Here is a 20,475-nt window from a genome sequence, read left to right on the forward strand (position 1 = left end):
CAACAGATCACCCCTGTGCCACCACCCTAGTCCCATGCATTTCCCTCCCTTTCCCCCCCCCCCGTTTTTGATCCCATTCCCCACTCCGCCCCCACAAAATGTCTCTGGTATATGGTTGTTCATTATTTTTGTTATTTTCTCGCCTGGTCCATTATACTCCTGCTATGAGTGAAACCATCCGGTATTTTTCTTTCTCTTTCTGGCTTATCTCACTAAGCATGATCTTTTCCAGCTCCATCCAAGTTGCTGCAAAAGACATGTGTTTTGGTTGCTGAGTAATATTCCATTGTATATATGTACCACATCTTTTTTATCCAGTCATCTACTTTTGGGCATTTGGGCTGCTCCATGTTTTTCCAATTGTAAATAAAGCAGCAATAAACATGGGGATACAGGTATCTTTTTCAATCAGTGTTTTTGTGTCTTTTGGATAGATACCTAGGAGTGGGATTGCTGGGTCGTAGGGAAGCTCCATGTTTAGCAGCTTTAGGAACCTCCAGACAGTTAGGAAAACCACTTTTAAGGTCCTCAAATTTGCTAACTGGTTTCTGCAATGGAGGTATCAATTCATAATACTACCAGACATTTATGAAAATGCTCCTCTTATAAATTTCTCATCTTTCAGTTTTATATCAAATTTCACTTTCATAGGTAAAGCTTATTTCTAATTGTTTTAATATCCACTTATTTTAGTTTTAAATTTTTTCAAGTGTTTCTTGATCTTTTGTCTCCTCTGACCATTTTCCTGTCGGTGTGTTTCTACTTTTGTTTTCATTGTTTATATGACTTCTCCATGACTTTAGCTACTGACTTCTCCATGACTTTAGCTACTATATTCTTGAAAATTGTTTCACAGTATTTCAGAATTACATTGTCTGAAGTGAAAATAAAGATTTTTTTTTGTATTTTTTACATTTTAAGAAAAGGTTCCTACAGTTTAGCTACCACAGGAACATGTAATTGTCATAAGATAAACTACAATAAATTACCCATTTAAGAGATGGTTACTTCTGTAAGGTCTGGGAACTCCTCTTTCATATGTGTATGTAAACCCAAATGGAAATAAAGTGGTGCCTGACAGAGTACCCAAATATTTTCTGTATGAGTATTTTTTTCAGGAAAACTTTGTAATAAATTAGAGCACATAATTTGCTTATTCTAAACCACTTTAGAAATCTTGTTTTTGTATTTATTTACTAAAAACCAAAAATCCCTTTTCTGAAAACTTGCAGATACTGAAAAAGGATATGGCTAATGGGAATTTAATGTGATAATATTTCAAAAGTTAGGCCCAACTTTATATTTACAGAGTTAGTCCAGAAATATTCAGCAATCAATACCTTATTTGGACATGGGGAAACTGTTAACTTCATCACTGCCCTCTGCTGGTAGTATTATTTCCCTTTAATTTTCGTTCAATGTACTGAGTCTTTGACTCACAAAATTACTTCTGACCTACCTTTATATTTAAACCACCCACAGCTAAATATAGCCTAGCCATCTGGAATTTAATAAGGTTTGTAGGGGGAAAAAATCTGCTTCCACAAAGAGTTCTGCATTGTTGAGTGCAAGCTTCCAGGTTATCTAAGTTTGAGTCTATGGAGACATTCGCTTTGAGCTATAAATCGTAGACAATCGATAGCAATACGAAAGTAAATATCCTTGACTGTGAACGCAAATAAATTATTTCAAGAAGAATGCAATGTGGAAGAATCCAGTGTATCCTCTATCACAGCAAGATCTATAAATGTCTCTTTTTAAAAATTCACTTTTGATCTAGTTAGACTTCTGTTTCTCCCATAAAAAAGATGTTAATTGGGCCCTACCTGGTGGTGCAGCAGGTTAAAGCACAGCACTAAGAAGCTAAAGCCACTTCAGCATGAGTTCAATCCCAGCCTTGAAAGTGATCCACATGGCGCAGCAGACCTCTCCTGACCTGCCTGCTGCTCCCCTCAGCATTGCAATCATCAATCTGCCTGTTCTGCTCTGCCACTCTGTCTCTGGTGAATCCTCTTACCTGCCCCCCCATCACTGCACCTCTAGCCTGTATCCCAGTTCTGTATGCATAAATAAATCTTTTTTTAAATTATGTTAATCTGTAACACTTATCTTCTATATATACCAGAGTTATGATTTTATTTATTTTAAAAAATATTTTTTTAGCAGGAAAAAGCCTCAATACATTTTTCTACAATAGACTAATTGTAAAATAAAAATGCTATGGGTCAATAGACAATAGGACTGTGCCCATGGAAAAATAATTTCCTTTGGAGCAGCTTCCTGTGGTTGCCAAATACCTATAATATCCTGCCTTTAGGAACTCCCAGATTCATAAAGGACTCCTATAACCAGTCATGACTATTTGCAGGGCTGTTGTGCTGCTCAGAGAAAATATTTAATTGGGCAGGGAGGACAGGGAAAAGGGAGGAACACAGAAACAGCAAAATTAAGAGAATAAGGCAGAGGAAAGTGAAAAACAAAAACTCAGAAAACAGCTGAAATTTTCAGACATCACTGGACAAATGCCTCAGCATTCATTTACAAAACAAAAGAATGATTTTTATGTACAGTGTACTGACAACTAAGGATGTAATAGTTACTACTGAATAAAGTTTCCATCACAAAGTATGGAACAATTAAGGTCAGACAACTGACGTGAATTTCATCCTGTGTTTTGTAAACAACTCTCACACTAAGGCTTCTACTGCTCTTGCTGGCCAAGATTCAGCTACTATACAAACAACCTAAAGATCTGGACAGGAAATAAAAGAATAAAAACTCACTCTAAACACATACCATTTTCTAAAATTTAAAATAGGCTAATATAATAATATGCTTTCAGTCCATAAAATTACACAAAGTTATTACATATTTTATTGTGATATTCAAATGGAGCCCATTACAACCCCACTTATTTTTTACATAAGGACAATATTTACACATGAAGTTATTGCTTATTTATTTTAAAGACCAGTTTCTTCTACTATATAAGAAATAAATGCAATATTTTTGACCTTGTGCTATAAGTGAGGGAAACAACTGGTCATCCACAAGGCTCATGTGATTTCTCCCATTGGCTTCCTTCCAGAATCTGTGATCTTTCAAAGGAGCAAGCAAAGTAATTTCCTGTTACTATCAAGATTGTTTCTGACTCCTAAAATTGTGGCATGAAGGAGACATTTCACTTTGGAAAAAGGTTAGAATCTGGCAATAGCTAAAAGATTTGTTCCTTGTTTCAGGAATTACATATCCACAAATTTACAGAATTAACTTGAAGAAAAATCGATTTAATCTGATCTACACAGCAGTCATAGATCACAGCAATCAAGAGTATCATCATTTTACAAATGAAAACCCAATGCTCAGACAGGTTGACTTACACATTATAATAGACTTCATAATAGATGAGCTGAACTTAGAATATAAGCCTTTTTATCACTCATTTATTCATCCTTGGTGTTTATATGCCTGTTGCCTCAATATACTATATAAGTCTCTTCTAGCCTTTGATGCAACATTTTATTCTACATACAGAAAACTCACAATATTTGCTAAATGAATAACTGAATTATACCAAAAAGAAAGAGCAATAAAAACATGGCAAAAAAAAACTAAAAGGAATTCTTTTACTAAAATAAAGATAACACAAAGTAACTTCACAATTTAAAAAGAAAAATTAAATGCCTATCTGTTTTAACAGGTATAAATATATGCTTTAAGTGAATATCTAAAAATTCCCTGAATTCCTATTCTAGATAGAAAAGTACATTACTTATATTTGAAAAAAAAAATTTACTTTGTTATTAAAAGATATTTATTATTTATTTACAAATTTCCCCAAAAAAAGTATAATCAAAATGCATTGGCATTTACCAAATCTTTCACTGTATCTCTGTAAATGTATGTATAAACAGAAAAAAATAATTTTGAAGTAACTAGTAGGATAAAAAAATTCTCTTTGCTACAAATGTAACATAAGCTGATAATTATCATAATACTTCAGAAATTGTTTATTTTGATTAAAAATCACTTTGCTCTTATATTCCCACAACAAGTTCATATGGTAAAGAGATCAGTAAACTTACTTTTATGCATAACATCTTTAACATTTGCTCCCCTTTCTGTGCTTGTGATTAAATGTAACATTTTGAAATCCCAAAGTTCTGAGAAAAACATAAATCCTTGTCTCACAGCTGCTGTTTGACTCTGGAAACACATGCATTTTCTTTTCAAGCATCTACCATCAAAACTCCCAAAGGGCTTGGACTGGAGAACACCTGCATCTCTTCATTTAGTTCCAATAACAGAGCCTAAACTCCAAAATTACAAAAATAGATGCTCTGTTCAGCTATAGTTACATTTTGCCCCTAATTCCCGTGAACAAAAATGCTAGGAGCATGAAATCATTCAGGCAAGCTCTGTCATCAAGAGGATAAGATTTTTTGCACCAGAAGCCCAGTGGGAACATGATAGAAAACTGGCAACAATTACAGATAAAGTACATAGTAAAGTCCTAAGGGAGGAGAGAGGAAATGTAATAAGATAGATGGGTATAATTTTTACACATTTATGCCCAAACCACAAATGTGAATTGTCTTTAATTGCTACAATATATAAGCATTTTTATTCAAGTGTCCTGTCAAAAATACTAATGCAACTTCAAGGCAATTCACTTAATTCTATGCTATGAAAATTTCTGGGGATAAAAACATTCCCCATAAATTAAAACTTACAACCTAAAACAGTCTCTATTAAAAAAAAACAACAACAACAAAACTCAACACTCATATGCAAATCAACCAATGCTACATGCTAAATTAAGAGCGTCTGTATTTGCTGGTATATGTCCATCAGAAAGAGAACTACACTCCACCACCCTCCCACTTCGTTTAATTATGATTTTCCGGAGGCTAGAATTATGACATTCCTACCAATAACAATGATCAAACATTATTTGAGGATAAAAGGTAAAATAACTTTTAGTATATGACTACATAGGCATAAAATTTTTTATTTCCACAACTGATTACACCCAATATTGTTTAAATTACATGATTATTTAAAAAGCATTTTAACTTGATTCACTTTATTTTTTAAATAGCACAATAACTATATAATCTTATTTTTCTATTCTTAGGGAAAAGTTACTTTGACTTTTTGATCTTAAAAACATAAACAGCATGTCCAACATACTTGCACAAGTAACTATAGCCAATTTGATAGTTGAGGAGAAATTTTCTCTATTAATGGTGAAACAAAATCAATGTGAGGAGTTTCATTGGAGTAAATGTAAAGGTGCTCATAAAAATTCATAAGCTAATTTCAATACATAAAATATGGAAAACTGTCTTTAGAATCACTTATGTGAAAAAGAATTCTGATTTCCAGTGTTCTAAAAGCTTAAAAGAAATCTTGGATAATTTGTACTTTGTGTTATATGAAGGATTATATTTAATTTTTTTTAAAGATTTATTTATTTATTTGTACAGAACTGGGGTACAGGCCAGACATGTGGAGGGTGAGAGGCTTCACCAGAGACAGAGTGGGGAACAGAATAGGCAGATCAACGGAAGTACACTGCTGAGGGGAGCAGCGGGCGGGTCAGGAGAGGTCTGCCACACTATGTGGTCGCCTCCGGGGCAGGTGGGAATCGAACTCATGCGGAAGTGGCTTTAGCTTTTTAGTGCTGTGCTTTAACCTGCTGCGCCACCAGGGAGGGCCAGGATTACATTTAATTTTAAGAGGACATTTTCAAGCATGTATAGTTAAGTAATTAGTATGGCAATGAATTTAAAGATTAATAATATGAGAAATGACTAAACAAAACATGTTTATTATGGAATAGTTTTAATTTTTTTTAAAAAAAGCTTTGGGGCCCTCCCTGGTGGCGCAGCGGGTTAGAGCACAGCAGTGAGAATCTGAAGCCACTTCCGCATGAGTTCGATTCCCGCCTGCCGCCTGCCCCGGAGGAGACCACATGGCGAGCCAGACCTCTCCTGACCCGCCCGCTGCTCCCCTCAGCAGTGTACTTCGTCAATCTGCCTGTTCTGCTCCCCACTCTGTCTCTGGTGAAGCCTCTCACCGTCCCTCAGCCTCTGGCCTGTACCCCAGTTCTGTATGAATAAATAAATAAATCTTTAAAAAAAAAAAAAAAACTAGTTTACATAAAAAATTAAAAAAAAAAAAGCTTTGGACCCTCCCTGGTGGCACAGCAGATTAAAGCACAGACTAAGAAGCTAAAGCCACTTCAGTATGAGTTCAATCCCAGTCCTGGAGGTGACCCACATGGCCTGTACCCCAGCTCTGTATGCATAATAAATGTTAAAAAAAAAAAAAAAAGCTTTATGCAACGTCTATAACCAGTGGTTAAAGCTAAAAGTCTGTTACATGTGTTGTCCCCTAGAGGGGGTTGCTGGTGAAGGAGACAGCCCCAGGAAAAATGCTAAAAAGTAGGGTGGAGCATAAGTAATATAAGTGACTGCAAAGGAGGGCACAAGAGCAGTCTTCATCATGATTCAGTGTTTTAGAGGATAGATTCATTCAGACTTCAGAATTCAAGGTTTTGTATTTTCAGCATTTGGAGTCAGGAGATTCCAGCCCCCACTATGCTGATCTTCCAGAAGGCCTTTGTAGGCCTCAGAAGGTGAAGACCTTCAAGACACACAGCCTTGAAGAGAAGTAGCCAAGGGAGTAAAATTGTTTCTGGTATTGCTGCATTTACAGCCTACCAGGGAAGGTGAAGAAATGGAGCTCAATGCCTTAATGAACTATGGTCATTTGTTGATTCAATTGACTACAACAGCTGCTGGTTTGAGTGTCACTTGCTTGGTGCTGCACTGGGGTTACCCTGCAGCTCTGACAGTGTCTCCTGTTGTGTCTTTTGTTGTCTTTGTGAGTCAACACCTAGCCTAGAGTCTGGCTGCCGCATGCTCCCAGTTAGCAGTGGCAAAAAGACGCCATCTTGGACATGTGGCCAATTCTTCTGGAGAAGAGATCAGCATCCTCAGTGTTAGGAAAATACTATTTTAACTGTTTTTGCTTAGGACTAAAAAAATACTGCACACAACTTTGGGGAAGATAAAGGCTATTCTGAACCTCAGTAATTCTGTTTTTTCCTGATTTGTTAAATAAATCCTTTTCTGTCCTTCCCTGAGCCTGAATAATCATGCAGTTGTATGCACAGGTAAAAAAAAAAACTTAAGACAGTGACCAGCAAACTATTTGGGCAGTGTCTATGGCCAGTTTGGTGCCCCTTGTTACCATATATCACATCTACTATGAGCAGGAGAGAAAGAGCAACTGAGCTAGCTCTGAAATTTACAGCATTAAAAAAGGAAGTAAAGGCCCTCCCTGCTGGCGCAGCGGGTTAAAGCGCAGCACTGAGAAGCTAAAGCTGCTTCCGCATGAGTTCGATTCCCGCCTGCCCCGGAGGTGACCACATGGCGTGGCAGACCTCTCCTGACCTGCCTGCTGCTCCCCTCAGCAGTGGACTTCGTCGATCTGCCTGTTCTGCTCCCCACTCTGTCTCTGGTGAAGCCTCTCACCGCCCCTGAGCCTCTGACCTGTACCCCAGTTCTATATGCACTTTAAAAAATCTTTAAAAAAAAAATTTAAAAAACAAAAAAAAAGGAAGTAATGCGTTAAATGAAATAGTAAGTAATGGAGCACTGAATGTGATTGGGGGGGATTACAGTGAATTTCATTTCTAATTTATATGGCACTGCTAAAATATTGATAGGGTCAAGAGATGGCTAAAATTTGATGTCTGGATCTCAAAAGAAAGTAAATGCACAAAGACACCAACATGGATGGTTGCTAAGAAAGAAGAGCATTGATTAGGTCATCCAAATAAAAAGAAAAGGACCAACAACAATTCAGCAATAACCCTTACTTAAAACACAAAGGAAAGAAATATGCTTGAGTAGGTAAGTGAATAGCATTAAACAAGGAGAATGAAGACACTGCAGCCTAAGGTTTTACTTTACCAGTTTCCCAAATGCTGCAGAATGAATACATAATGCATAATGAATGCAGAATGGATGTGAATGAAGATAGAAGACTGCTGAATAAGAGACAAATGGCTTCACTACTCTCGGACAGCAAGCAGCATGAGTATTGCCCTTTTCCCACAAGTTCTAGAGAGCGACAACAAAGATGTACCCAGATGGCTGCCTGCACATGTAGTCAGAAGTGTGATATAGTTAAAAAAAAAAAAAATGAACATTGAAATGAGGAATCAAATCTTACATAGTGGACAGTAATCATGCCTTCCACTGAGTCTAGAGTGAATCTATCTTTCAAAACTATTCACTATGTAAAAACTACTAAAAAGATAATCCAGAACAAAGGGCAGTGCCTACATTCTCAACACCTACTGCAACAGAAAAAGTTAAATGGCAAACACCAAAGACTAAAGAAGATGAATATTAAAAAGAAGTATTTATCAGGTGTACTGAGGGCTGATCAATTATTTTATGGCAATTATTAAAAGTCTAACGCCAGACCAAGAATTAGAAGTTAAAGTTCAACAGAGACTCTAACAGTAATTAGAACTATCTTACAAAGATACTGGTAGTTATTTTCTTCAAAGGTAGATAATGCAAAAGGAGAAGTAGAAGAAGCAACACAGGAGAAAAAGGGAATGTCAACTAACATATTAGGAATAACTACTTATCTGTCAAACACATTCACAACCTTGACCAGCTGTCATGGACATTTCACTTATTCATTTCATTCAACAAATGATTTTTCAAGCATTTCATGTGTTTCAAAACACTAGGCCCTGACGATAAAATGATAATATGAGAATACTTTTACCCTCGAGGAACTCACTGTCAAGTAAGACAGGCAGCATTCAAATCACATAATTATTAACTACATACTATCATTAAATGCTATGAAAGAAAAGTACAGTGAAATCGAAAAAAAGTTTTTCATATCTGAAAAACTGAAAGAAAGCCAAGAGATCTCAAAGCACAGAGAGAGGGGAAAACACAAAGGACCCCTACCTGTAACACTGCTGAGAATTTGACAGGGATGATCTCTAGATTGCTTTGATTCCAAGTTCATTGTACTTGTGATCATTTCAAATTCCTAAATAGCAGATACCCTAAACCTATGTGCCTCTTTATGCATGTGTGTAAGAAAAAGGAAACTTGTGGAAGGATATTTCAGTAAAGTCCCTAAAGGACTGTTAATTATTTCTTCATTTAAAGAAATGAAGTTTATTTATAGTTTGTCTGCACTATCACTCATTCAGACACAAATACCTAACTTAAATCCCACAGCAACATAAGAAAAATCAGTTATTATTTTTAAATTGTTCCAAAAATATTTCTTACAAACTCTCTCATAACCATATCATAAATACCGTTTCATAAATGTCATGTTACAAATGAAACTGTGTATGAAACTGTGGGTGGCAGTTCCAAGGTGGATGGAAAATTTAAATTTCAAAATGCCCTAAATTAAGTATGTGAGTATAGGTCAAGTAAAACCATACTACGTTTCAGGGTAAAAACATACCCAAAGGAATATTTTCAAAGCACAGATATATGACCACATTAAAATTTTACACACAACCCCATAAACATATCATTAAACACAATGCTAATTCTGAAGATTAGGTGACTTTCCACAAAAAAAAAAAAAAAAACTTTATCCTAAAAATACCATTGATATAATTTTCTTGTAGCAGTTTACTTTTAGTCCATCTAAAGGACTAGCCACAGGTTAAAGCACAACACTATGAAGCTACTGGTAGTCACTGCTGCACGAGCTCGATCCCCGGCCAGGGAGCTGACCCACATGGCACAGCAGGCCTCTACTGACCCACCCACTGCTCCCCTAAGCAGTGTGTTTCAGTCAATCTGCCTGTTCTGCCCCCCCCTCTAATTCTGATGAAGCCTCTCACCGCCCCTGCACCTCTGGCCTATACCCATTCTGTATGCAGAAATAAATAAATCTTTAAAAAAAGAGAGAGAATTGACAATACAACATATTTTTGTGACCCTACAAATATATTTAAATTACAAGGAATAAGAAATTTTATTATCAGAAGATTAGAATATTTTTTAAAAAACTTTATTAATTCAATTTAACAGGGCATATGGCAAAAACAATAAACAAAAACTGAACCGTCCCTGTCCAATTTAAAAGTATGTGGTACAGGGCCCTCCCTGGTGGCGCAGCGGGTTAAAGCACAGCACTCAGAAGCTTAAGCCACTTCCGCATGAGTTCGATTCCCCCCTGACCCCGAGATCACATGGCGCGGCAGACCTCTCCTGACCCGCCCGCTGCTCCCTCAGCAGTGGACTTCGTCGATCTGCCTGTTCTGCTCCCTACTCTGTCTCTGGTGAATCCTCTCACTCTCTGCATCTCTGGCCTGTACCCCAGTTCTGTATGAATAATTACTAAATCTTTAAAAAAAAAAATGTTGTGGTACAATGGACTCAACTGTAAAGAAAGAGGAAATAAATCCTGTCATGTATATTAATATGAATGGAATTGGAAGGGGCTATGTTAAATGAAATAAATCAGAAGGAGGAAGATAAATACCAGATGATTTCACTAAGATATGGAACACAAAAATACAACAAGCCAAAACAAATCTTTGGGACCTCAGTGACAACTTAAGTGAAGCGAGGTGGAAGAAGGATTTTGAGAGTAAGGGTGAGTGGACACAAGTACTGTGGTGGAAGATGGGCATGGTGTGGTAGTACACACTTGAAGAGGTATGAACCTATACTCCTAAAATAAATGCAGCATTGTGAAACCAATGTAACCTCAATATTACTAGCTAATTAAGTTTTAAAAATAAAGAACATTGTGGCAGATTCCAAAAAATTTACTCTCTTCTTAGGTGTCAAAATTCTAATGGGATAGTCTGAGTTCTAAGTAACATTTTAATGATATGAAAAAAAAAACCAACCCCAAACAACTGTAATTATATAATGTATTATTGAGTGTTATCATACAACTTAATTATTACTCAAATTATTTTTGTAAAACTTGTCACTTATTAAAAATGAAACACAAATGCTTCATTGGAATTTTCAAAGAACACAACTGCAATGAGTACCCAAAACGACACAAATTGTTGCCTCAAAGAAATCCAAATTAAACACCATATTAGAAAAGCAAATTGCAAAGTAAATGATAGGTTTGTACTTACCAGAATTGTAGCAGTAATCCATATGTTGTGGAACTTGGACTGTGAAGGCTATCAAGTCTGGAGCTAAGAGAGATTCTGGCTTTCTACTCTCATTGAGCCACTTGCTGCTATGAAGGTCTTTAGTATCAGAAGGACCTTGAAACAATGGAATTAACTTCTCTTTTCCACTGTCACCTGAATAGAAATATTAAAATTAAAAAAAAAAAACTTATGAAAAATATTCTGTCAGCTGGAGGTTGTTTAGTTTTAAAGCATACTAATATAACAATTTGATTGTACTGGTCATTTTAGCTGTACAATTAGTTGTACATTAAAAAATATGACTTACAATAGTCATAAATAAAATTATGTATGATAAAACTAAAATAACTTTCAACACTTAACTAAGTTTGAATATTCAGCTAATACATGTAGCACATGTTTAGAAAAGTATGTAAAAGGAATAATCCAAATACACTGTATTCTAAATATTCTGCAAAATCTGCATCTCTTTAAACACATTTTGAAATTAATTTTGTGCTGAAAAAATCAAATTACAAAAAATTTGAGGAAAAAAATGATGAAATAAAATACTGGTAGGGAGGTGAATTATCAGTTTAATTAAAAAAGATACTAGATTTTCAGTTTCATTTTTATTATAATAAGAACACTTTTAAGTGTCATATGTAACTATCTCCTATTTCCCCAATAAGTTATAAATAAAGCATCCCTTTAAATTTTCTTTCTCATAACCATTTATAAAGCTATTAAAGTTGTTTTTTTTTTTTCCTGAAATAAAAATTAGTATCTTAGATTCAAAAGGTACCATCCTGGCACAATTAAAAAAAAATTTAAGTAAAAATAAAAAATTTAGAACCTCTGATTCATAGGAACAATGAGTAAATTCTTGTTTCAGTAACGCTCCTTGTAAAATGCAAGGCCAATTCTCCTATACAGGCAATAAAGTTTTACACGGTCCAGCTGCACATACCTGGGGCTTTGGCACAAATTTTTATTGATCCCATGGTCCCAGAGGCACATTTGACCAATGATGTGCTGCAGTACTTCAATTCAACATTCTGGATTGAGCCCTCAAGAGTTGGCAGGGGATTCTTAGATTTCACACCTAATAAAAGAAAACTGCAAATGTACTAGCCGATTGAATTTAAATAATTTTTATATTCCTTCACCAAGGCATTTAAACTTAATTATACTTTAATTATCTACCTCAGATGTTCTTACAGTATTTGTGTTAGGTTTCATAGTTTAGTGTTTAGGAGGTGAAAGGACGCAATTTTAAAATAAATGGGCTGAACTCTCATAACTAAAACAGTCAGCTCTTGATTACTCAAGCTCAAGAAATAAAAACAAAAATTTAAAAAAATATTTATTTAAAAAACAAAATACCTTAAAAAATCATATTTAGATTTAGCATTTAGGATAAGATCTTTATTTCTGAAACATATTTAACATAAATTGAATCTCACTTAGGTAAAGACATTTAAACTAAATAGGAAATTTCCTGAATAAGACAGGCTCCTGAAAACATCTTGGTCAGGTAGTAAGTTGACAGAAATAAGATAGCTCTGAAAAAGCTCCTAAGCTAAAGCACAAAAGATAATGCATGATAAACAAATCAATGAGATTAGGTATCAACTAACAAAAAGAAGATACTAACATCTCTACTACATGCTACTTGCTGAATGAAGCTCATTAAAGCACAGAAGAAAGTAATTAGTGTGAAATAAATAGTAGGGAATACTTAATTCAGAAGGGACAAACGTGTTTTGTCTCTTAAGGTGAGAAACAGAGAGAGAAAGCTTAATGTTGTTATACTGACAATATTATGAACTGCTAAAATATTATCAACTAGTATCTTTTGAGAACTTACAATGTGCTACACACTTTATCTCATTCAATACTCACAACATGCCTATTTACTAATATTATCCTCATTTTATAAGTTGCAACATAATGAACTGGGAGATTTTTTACTCATTCCTACAGTGTGTCATGACAAGCAAGTACATTTAACACAAATGGATGCCCAGACAAAATAGTCTGACCACTCATTTTGCCTATTCTCATGATCAACCAACATAATTTTCCTCCTTTCCACAATTTTACTTCTTAATCAAATACACATTTTTATATTATCCTTCATATTCGAAATGCCTTTAGGAGGAACTATATGTATATAATTAAGAAAACCATAAACTGCCTATAATATAAAAAAGTTTATTCTGAATCAATGATTTTAAACTTCACTGTGTTTCAGAGGCCCCACTGTCCTCTTCATTTTCTAAGAGGCAGCCAAGGAATCAGCAGTATAACTAAAATACTACATAATAGGCACATGACTAAAGAACATTAGAGAAATATCGTTTCACATAGTAATCCTTACTTCAGAAGGACCTGCTAATATATTAATTTTCTACTCATCATTATGTAAGTGCATATTGATCAGTTGTTACTTTCCAATATTCACTATGTGTTTTCTCCATTTGAAATTCTATATGAAAAACGAGTATCCTCAGGATAATAGAGCAAGAGCCTAAACTGTTGTGTACTTACATTTTTTTTATTATTTTAGCACACTTTTAAAATTCAAGAATAAACATTTAAGCAGCATGCTCAGAAAATTATGTCAATCATACTTCTCACAGTAGTAACAGTAGTAGCAACAGTACTATTTATAGCAATAGTATTAGTTATAGCACCTAAATTAGCATCATGCATTAATCTTAGTTTGTGATTTTATTTCTTCATCATATACTATATTAAAAAAACAAATGATGCAGCTATTGCAATTTCATTTTATACATAGGGAAAACAAAGACTTAGAGCAGTAAGGGTTCTGATCAGAAAATGGTGATACCTAGATCAGATCACATTTCTTCTTATAATAAAGGAAGCTGCGCTGCCCCACATATTTAAAATCTAAGGTAACTGCAGAGTTATAATCAGTGCATAAGCTATCCTGCACCAATCAAGTTAAATAATGAGATACAGAACAGAGTAAAACCCTTGTATAAACTTCAAGGCCCACAGTCAGATTCTCATTCTGTGCCAACATTTTGGAAAATGTAAGGAACCTAGACAGTGGTCAGTAGAAAGAACTGGAGAGATTTTCTCAAGGGTTGTTGATGGTGTCAATACCAAAAAAGCATGAATTATTATCTGTAAGCTAACTAGGTTCTAGAAGGACAAGTGGCTTTTTTTTATTAAACATACTGAGAATTCTTAAATTTCATTTTTTCTTGCAACTTCTTAAAATCCAAGTTAGTTTACAACATGTATATAATTCAGGGATATAGGTTCATGCCTCTTTAAATGTATGTTACTATACTACACCTACTACCAAAGCACCCATAGTTTCCACCATAGTCCAATGGGCCAACCCCACCTCTGCTTCATACTTCCCATCTCCTCCCTCTGGTAGTCTTATTTCTACAGTCATACTTTTAGGGTTTGTTCTGGTTTTGTTTGTTTTCTTAATAATGTGCATGAATGAAATCATCCATTATTTGTCATTCTTCTTCTGACTTCTTTTGTTTAGCACAACCCTCTCCAATTCCATCCATGTTGTCACAAATGATAAAATTCCGTATTTTACAAGTTAGTAAAATTCCACTGTACATATACATCACATTGTCTTTATCCACACATTTGCCAGTGGGTACTTATACCACTTCCATAACTTGACTATTGGATACAGGGCTACAATGAACATGGACATGCATAAGTCTTTGAATTAGTGTTTTTTTTTTTTTATTTTTAGATACATAGCAAGGGCTGAAACTGATCCTCTGGCAATCTATTTAACATTTTGAGTAATACCCATTCCATTTTCCATAAGCGCTAGAATGTTCTACAATCTTAACAACAGTGTAGATAGTTTCTTTTATCGACATCCTTGCCCACACTTACTGTTTCTGGGTTTCTGCTATGGGCCATTCTCATGGATGTGAAGAGGTAGCATGTGGTTTTAATTTGGATTTACCTGGAAAGTGAAGATGAGCAATTTTTTCATGTGACTGCTGGTGATATATTTGTTTGATTGGGTTGTTTTCTTGTTATTGAGCTGTATGAGTTCTTTACATATTTTAGATATTAACACTTTGTCAAACACTTAATGTGTAAATATTTCTTACACACGGGTCTCTAACTCATTTAATTTTTGTGTACAGTGTGAAACTGTTATCTAATTTTTTGCCCATGAGACTGCATAGCTTTCTCCATACCATTTGTTGAAAAAGACTTTTCTTTCTCCAGTATACATGTACTCTTTACTCTTTTGTTGTAGTTTAACTGTCCATGTATGTATGGATTTACTTTTGGGCTCGCTATTCTATAATAGTCATCTATGTAGCTTTTTATTTAAATACCATGTTTTGATAACTACAGTTTGAAATCTAGGACTATAAATCTCTGCTCTGTTTGTAAATATTGCTTGGTTATTCAGGGTTTTCTGTGGTTCCATATAAATTTCAATAATGTTTATTCTATTTCTTTGAAGAATGCCACAGAATCTCTGATGGAAATTGTTCTAAAACTATGTAGTGTTTTAGATAAGATCACCTAAAATGGCTTTATTTTTAAATTATTTTATTCACTGGTGCTTTTAACTTTACAAACTTCAGAGGTCTACATTGAATGACAAGTGGTATTTTTTTTTTTTTAAAGATTTATTTATTTGTACATACAGAACTGGGGTATAGGCCAGAGGCTCAGGGGAGGCGAGAGGGTTCACCAGAGACAGAGTGGGGAACAGAACAGGCAGATCGACAAAGTACACTGCTGAGGGGAGCAGCGGGCGGGTCAGGAGAGGTCTGCCGCGCCATGTGGTCACCTCCGGGGCAGGCGGGGATCGAACTCATGCGGAAGCGGCTTTAGCTTCTCAGTGCTGTGCTTTAACCCGCTGCGCCACCAGGGAGGGTCGACAAGTGGTATTTTTTAACATCCAGTTCATTTTACATGTAAGACTACTGTCAGAAGTTGGCTGAAAACTCTTCTGACAATAATCTCATAGCTATATAAAGGACCTAGGTTTAGAGTAATGATTACTATATATTTACGTTTGGAAGTGGGTAGAGCCTAGTTAAAATACGGAAGATTATCTGTATAAAGTCTGACAAGAAGAGTCAATAAATCCTTTTGGATAAAAAAGGAAGTTCACTGCATGGCATAGATATTTCTAAAAAGTGAAAATTCCAGCTTCCTTGGCAGTGTCTTACATACAATAAATGTTCAATAGTAAGTAATTTTCTTTTTTTTTTAAAGATTTTTTTAATTTATACATACAGAACTGGGGTACAGGCCAGAGGTGCAGGGCAATGAGAGGATTCACCAGAGACAACAGGTTGATTGATGAAGTGTACTGCTGAGGGGAGCAGCAGGCAAGACAGGAGAGTTCTGTAGTGCCTTGTGGGTCAACTCCCTGGCCAGGATAGAACTCACACTAAAAGGGATGTGGGGTCCTCCCTGGTGGCGCAGCGGGTTAAAGCACTGCACTGAGAAGCTAAAAAGCCACTTCCGCACGAGTTCAATTTCCGCCTGCCCAGGAGGAGACCACATGGCGTGGCATACATCTCCTGGCCCGTCCGCTGCTCCCCTCAGCAATGTACTTCATTGATCTACCTGTTCTGCTCCCCACTCCGTCTCTGGTGAATCCTCTCACCGCCCCTGCATGTCTGGCCTGTGCCCCAGTTCTGTATGTACAAATAAATAAATCTTTAAAAAAAAAAGGGGGGGGGCTGTGGCTAGCTTGCAGTGCTACACTTTTACACATTGCACCACTGGGGAGGGCCCACTAATTTTCTTTATTTTTGATACCTTTATTTCCAAAAATAAAAAACTGAAACACTAACAGTTATGTATGTTGTCAACTGTCATTAATTCCTTTTACCTTTGGTTACTTTTAAAGGTATGTCTTTAGGGTATTGTGATTTTATCAGAAAACATCTATTTAGAGATTTGGATTTATGGTTCTTAGATTAAAGACATCTTGCATCACTTTGGGAAGGGGGACTTTTTAAAAAGTCTTTCAATATAGCCTCTCTCCTAGTTTCTCCCTCTGACAGTCTTACTAGACATTAAGAGATTATCTTGTTCTAGTGTCTATATCAACAATATGCATTTCACATTTTAATCTCTATTTTCAGTGATGTATTCCAGATAATTTCTTTACGTTTACATTCAAATTCACTAATATTATCTTTGGCTTATGTTTCAACTTCTAGCTAGTCTATTCCATGACTTCAGAACTCCAACGATTTTTTATTCTTCAAATTACTTAATCTCCGCCATTAGTAGTCCCTGTCCCATACTGTAACTCTATCTTTAACTTTTTTTAACTCATTTTATATTATTTCTGATAATTATAATATTTGAAATTGTAAATTGTCACTAAGTCTCTGCTAACTCTTGTTTTTAGTGGATTATTTTCTAAGTTATTGGTAATTTTAGATTCTGAATTAAAGTTTCACAGAAATTTTTTTCTTTTAAAAAATGCTAGTGTTGGGCCCTCCCTGGTGGCGCAGCGGGTTAAAGTACTGCACTGAGAAGCTAAAGCCACTTCCGCATGAGTTCGATGCCCGCCTGCCCCGGAGGTGACCACATGGCGTGGCAGACCTCTCCTGACCCGCCCGCTGCTCCCCTCAGCAGTGTACTTCGTCGATCTGCCTGTTCTGCTCCCCACTCTATCTCTGGTGAATCTTCTCACCGCCCTTGCACCTCTGGCCTGTACCCCAGTTCCGTGTGCATAAATAAATAAATCTTTTAAAAAAATCTGAGTTATGACAAGACTGTTCTTACAAATTCTCAGGTAAAGGATCCCCCTACTGCAAAATAAAGACCAAAACAAAAGTGAGATATAAATATCCTTTCCAATAGTCTTCTGAATTTATGAGCATAGGAAAATGGATCACTTCCCAATTTCACACTATTTATCTCCACACCCACTTGATGATTAAAAATAAAAGTCCACTTCAACAAGGTTACCAGAGCCTATAAAGACGGTCAAAGCAATCAAGGCCTATAACCGATTCTCATTTTCACTTACAAGCTTGTTTTTGAACTCTTTTTTGCTTTCCTAAAGTTCACATAGAATTACATGTGTTGTATAATCCAACATAATGTCTGTATAGGAAAGTTTTTCAGTGCCATGCTGCCGGACACATAAGTTATGCTAGGCTGTATGTTCATCTAAGTAAATGTAATTTTATGGGTTTTATAAATAAATTATCTCCTGATGATTTCTCTAATGATGGCAGCAGTGTATATTTTTTTAGTATATACACAGATATTAAGCACACTATGAACCCAAAAAATGTACTTTACTCTGATTCAGTTTTCTAATATATAAAGTGGGTATAAATCACTACATTCCTCACAGAGTTTAATCAACAGTAAAGTGATTGATAGAAAATTGTTAAAGGATCATTTGACAGATAAGTGTTCAACAAATGTTAGTGTTACTATAACTACGAACAACACAAGTTTGGAATGCAAAGTTCATTTTTACATGCTCTAAGGAGTACTAAAGGAGTTTACTGAAAAATGCACTCATCACTAAACTTTTTTATAGTATAATTTGTGCCATCAAAGAGCTATGTGACCTTGGATTTAAAATCATGAGTTCAGTTTCTTCATCTAAAAATAAATTGAGTTTGATAAGTTTAAGTTGTAACAGCCAACGATTAGTCACAAGGGAAGATTAAATATTTATAGTAACAGGTACAAAGGAAAAAATGATCTTTAATGATAACAATAGTGTCATATTCCATATGAACATAATGTCCGATGTTCAGTAAGTTTTGATTGACAAAGAGAATTTATGACTTTATATATGTGGTAGAAAAAACACAGACCAGGTAAAGTCAGTAAGTAGCAAAAGATGAGAAAAGCATCTAAAAGACTAACTACAATTTATTTACAAACTGATATTGCAAGGATAACTTTTGACATCTTTTTTTATCTCTCCCTAGCCTCTAGAGCTACAATGCCAGATGAGGAATGAAACTTAATTATTGCTATATGACACAAATAAATAGAGATACGGTATCAGAGCTCTTCTTCTTGGTGAAATAATTTATAAGCCCCAATTATTAATAGCTTTAATCATTAATATCAGTTCCATATAGAAAATGAAAAAGATAATAAGATAAGAAAAAAAAAGTGGCTCTTTTTAATGTAATACTGGACGCCCTACCCAGAGCAATTAGACAAGAGAAAGACATACAAGGAATACAAATAGGGAAAGAAGTAAAGCTATCACTATTTGCTTATGATATGATATCTTACATAGAAAACCCTAGAAACTCCACACACACAAAAAATTGAAACAACCTGTTTAGTAAAGTAGCAAGATATAAACTCAACATGCAAAAATCAGTACCTATGTACAATCAATCTGAAAAAGAAAATCAAGAAAAACATCCCTCTTATAATGGAAACAAAAATAATTCCAATACTTGAGAATAAACCTAACAAAAGAGGTGAAAGACCTGTACAAAGAAAATTATAAAACATTGTTTAAAGAAATGGAAGAAGATATAAAAAATGGAAAGACATTCCCTCCTCATGGATTGGAGGAATTAACATTATTAAAATGGCCATCCTACCAAAAGCAACTTACAGATTCAATGCTATTCCCATAAAAATCTCAATGACATCTTCAAAGTAATAAAATAGATGTTGATAAAACTCATATGGAGTCACAAAAAACCTCAAATAGTCAAAGCTCTCCTGACTAAAATAAAAGAGGATGGTGCTACCACACTCCCAGGCTTCAAATTATGTTACAAAGCCATAATAATTAAAACAGCATCTTACTGGGAAAGAAACAAATACAAAGATCAATGGAACTCAATAGAAAGCCCAGAAATAAAGCCACTCATCTATGTACATTTAGTCTTTAACAAAGGAGAAAAGAATATGCATTGGAACAAGGACAGTTTGTTCAATAAATGATGCTGGGAAAACTGGACCATCATAAACAAAAGAATTAATCTAGACCACCACTTCACACCAGGCACAAAAAATCAACTCAAAGTAGATAAAAGAACTGAAGATAAGACCTAAGGCCATAAGATATATAGAAGAAAATATAGGCAAAACACTACAAGACATACACCTTAGTAATATCTTTAAAGACTCATCCCCCAAAGCAAAGAAAGTGAAGGAAAAAATAAACATCTGGGAGTCTATCAAAATAAAAAGGTTCTGTACAGTAAAAAAGTTAATAACCAAAAACAAAGAGACATTCTACTGATAGGGAGAAAATTTTTGTATTCCATATACCGAAAAGGTACTGATCTCAA

The 20,475-nt window shown here is 35.2% G+C and overlaps 1 protein-coding gene across 3 annotated transcripts in view; it reads right to left on the bottom strand.

The window, feature by feature from the left end:
* Nucleotides 1–20,475, bottom strand: part of VPS13B (vacuolar protein sorting 13 homolog B (yeast)) — a 561,763-nt gene that overhangs the window by 417,669 nt on the left and 123,619 nt on the right. For all 3 annotated transcript variants that reach the window (XM_004679695.2, XM_004679696.2, XM_012722965.1), the window contains exons 18-19: nt 12,144–12,278; nt 11,174–11,347 (exon numbers count right to left, since the gene is read on the bottom strand). In XM_004679695.2, the coding sequence (XP_004679752.1) occupies nt 11,174–11,347; nt 12,144–12,278 (309 nt within the window). The remainder of the gene's footprint in view (nt 1–11,173; nt 11,348–12,143; nt 12,279–20,475) is intronic.

The sequence above is a fragment of the Condylura cristata genome, unplaced genomic scaffold (genome assembly GCF_000260355.1).
Source record: "Condylura cristata isolate star-nosed mole 26May11 unplaced genomic scaffold, ConCri1.0 scaffold00009, whole genome shotgun sequence".
NCBI classification, from domain to species: domain Eukaryota; kingdom Metazoa; phylum Chordata; class Mammalia; order Eulipotyphla; family Talpidae; genus Condylura; species Condylura cristata.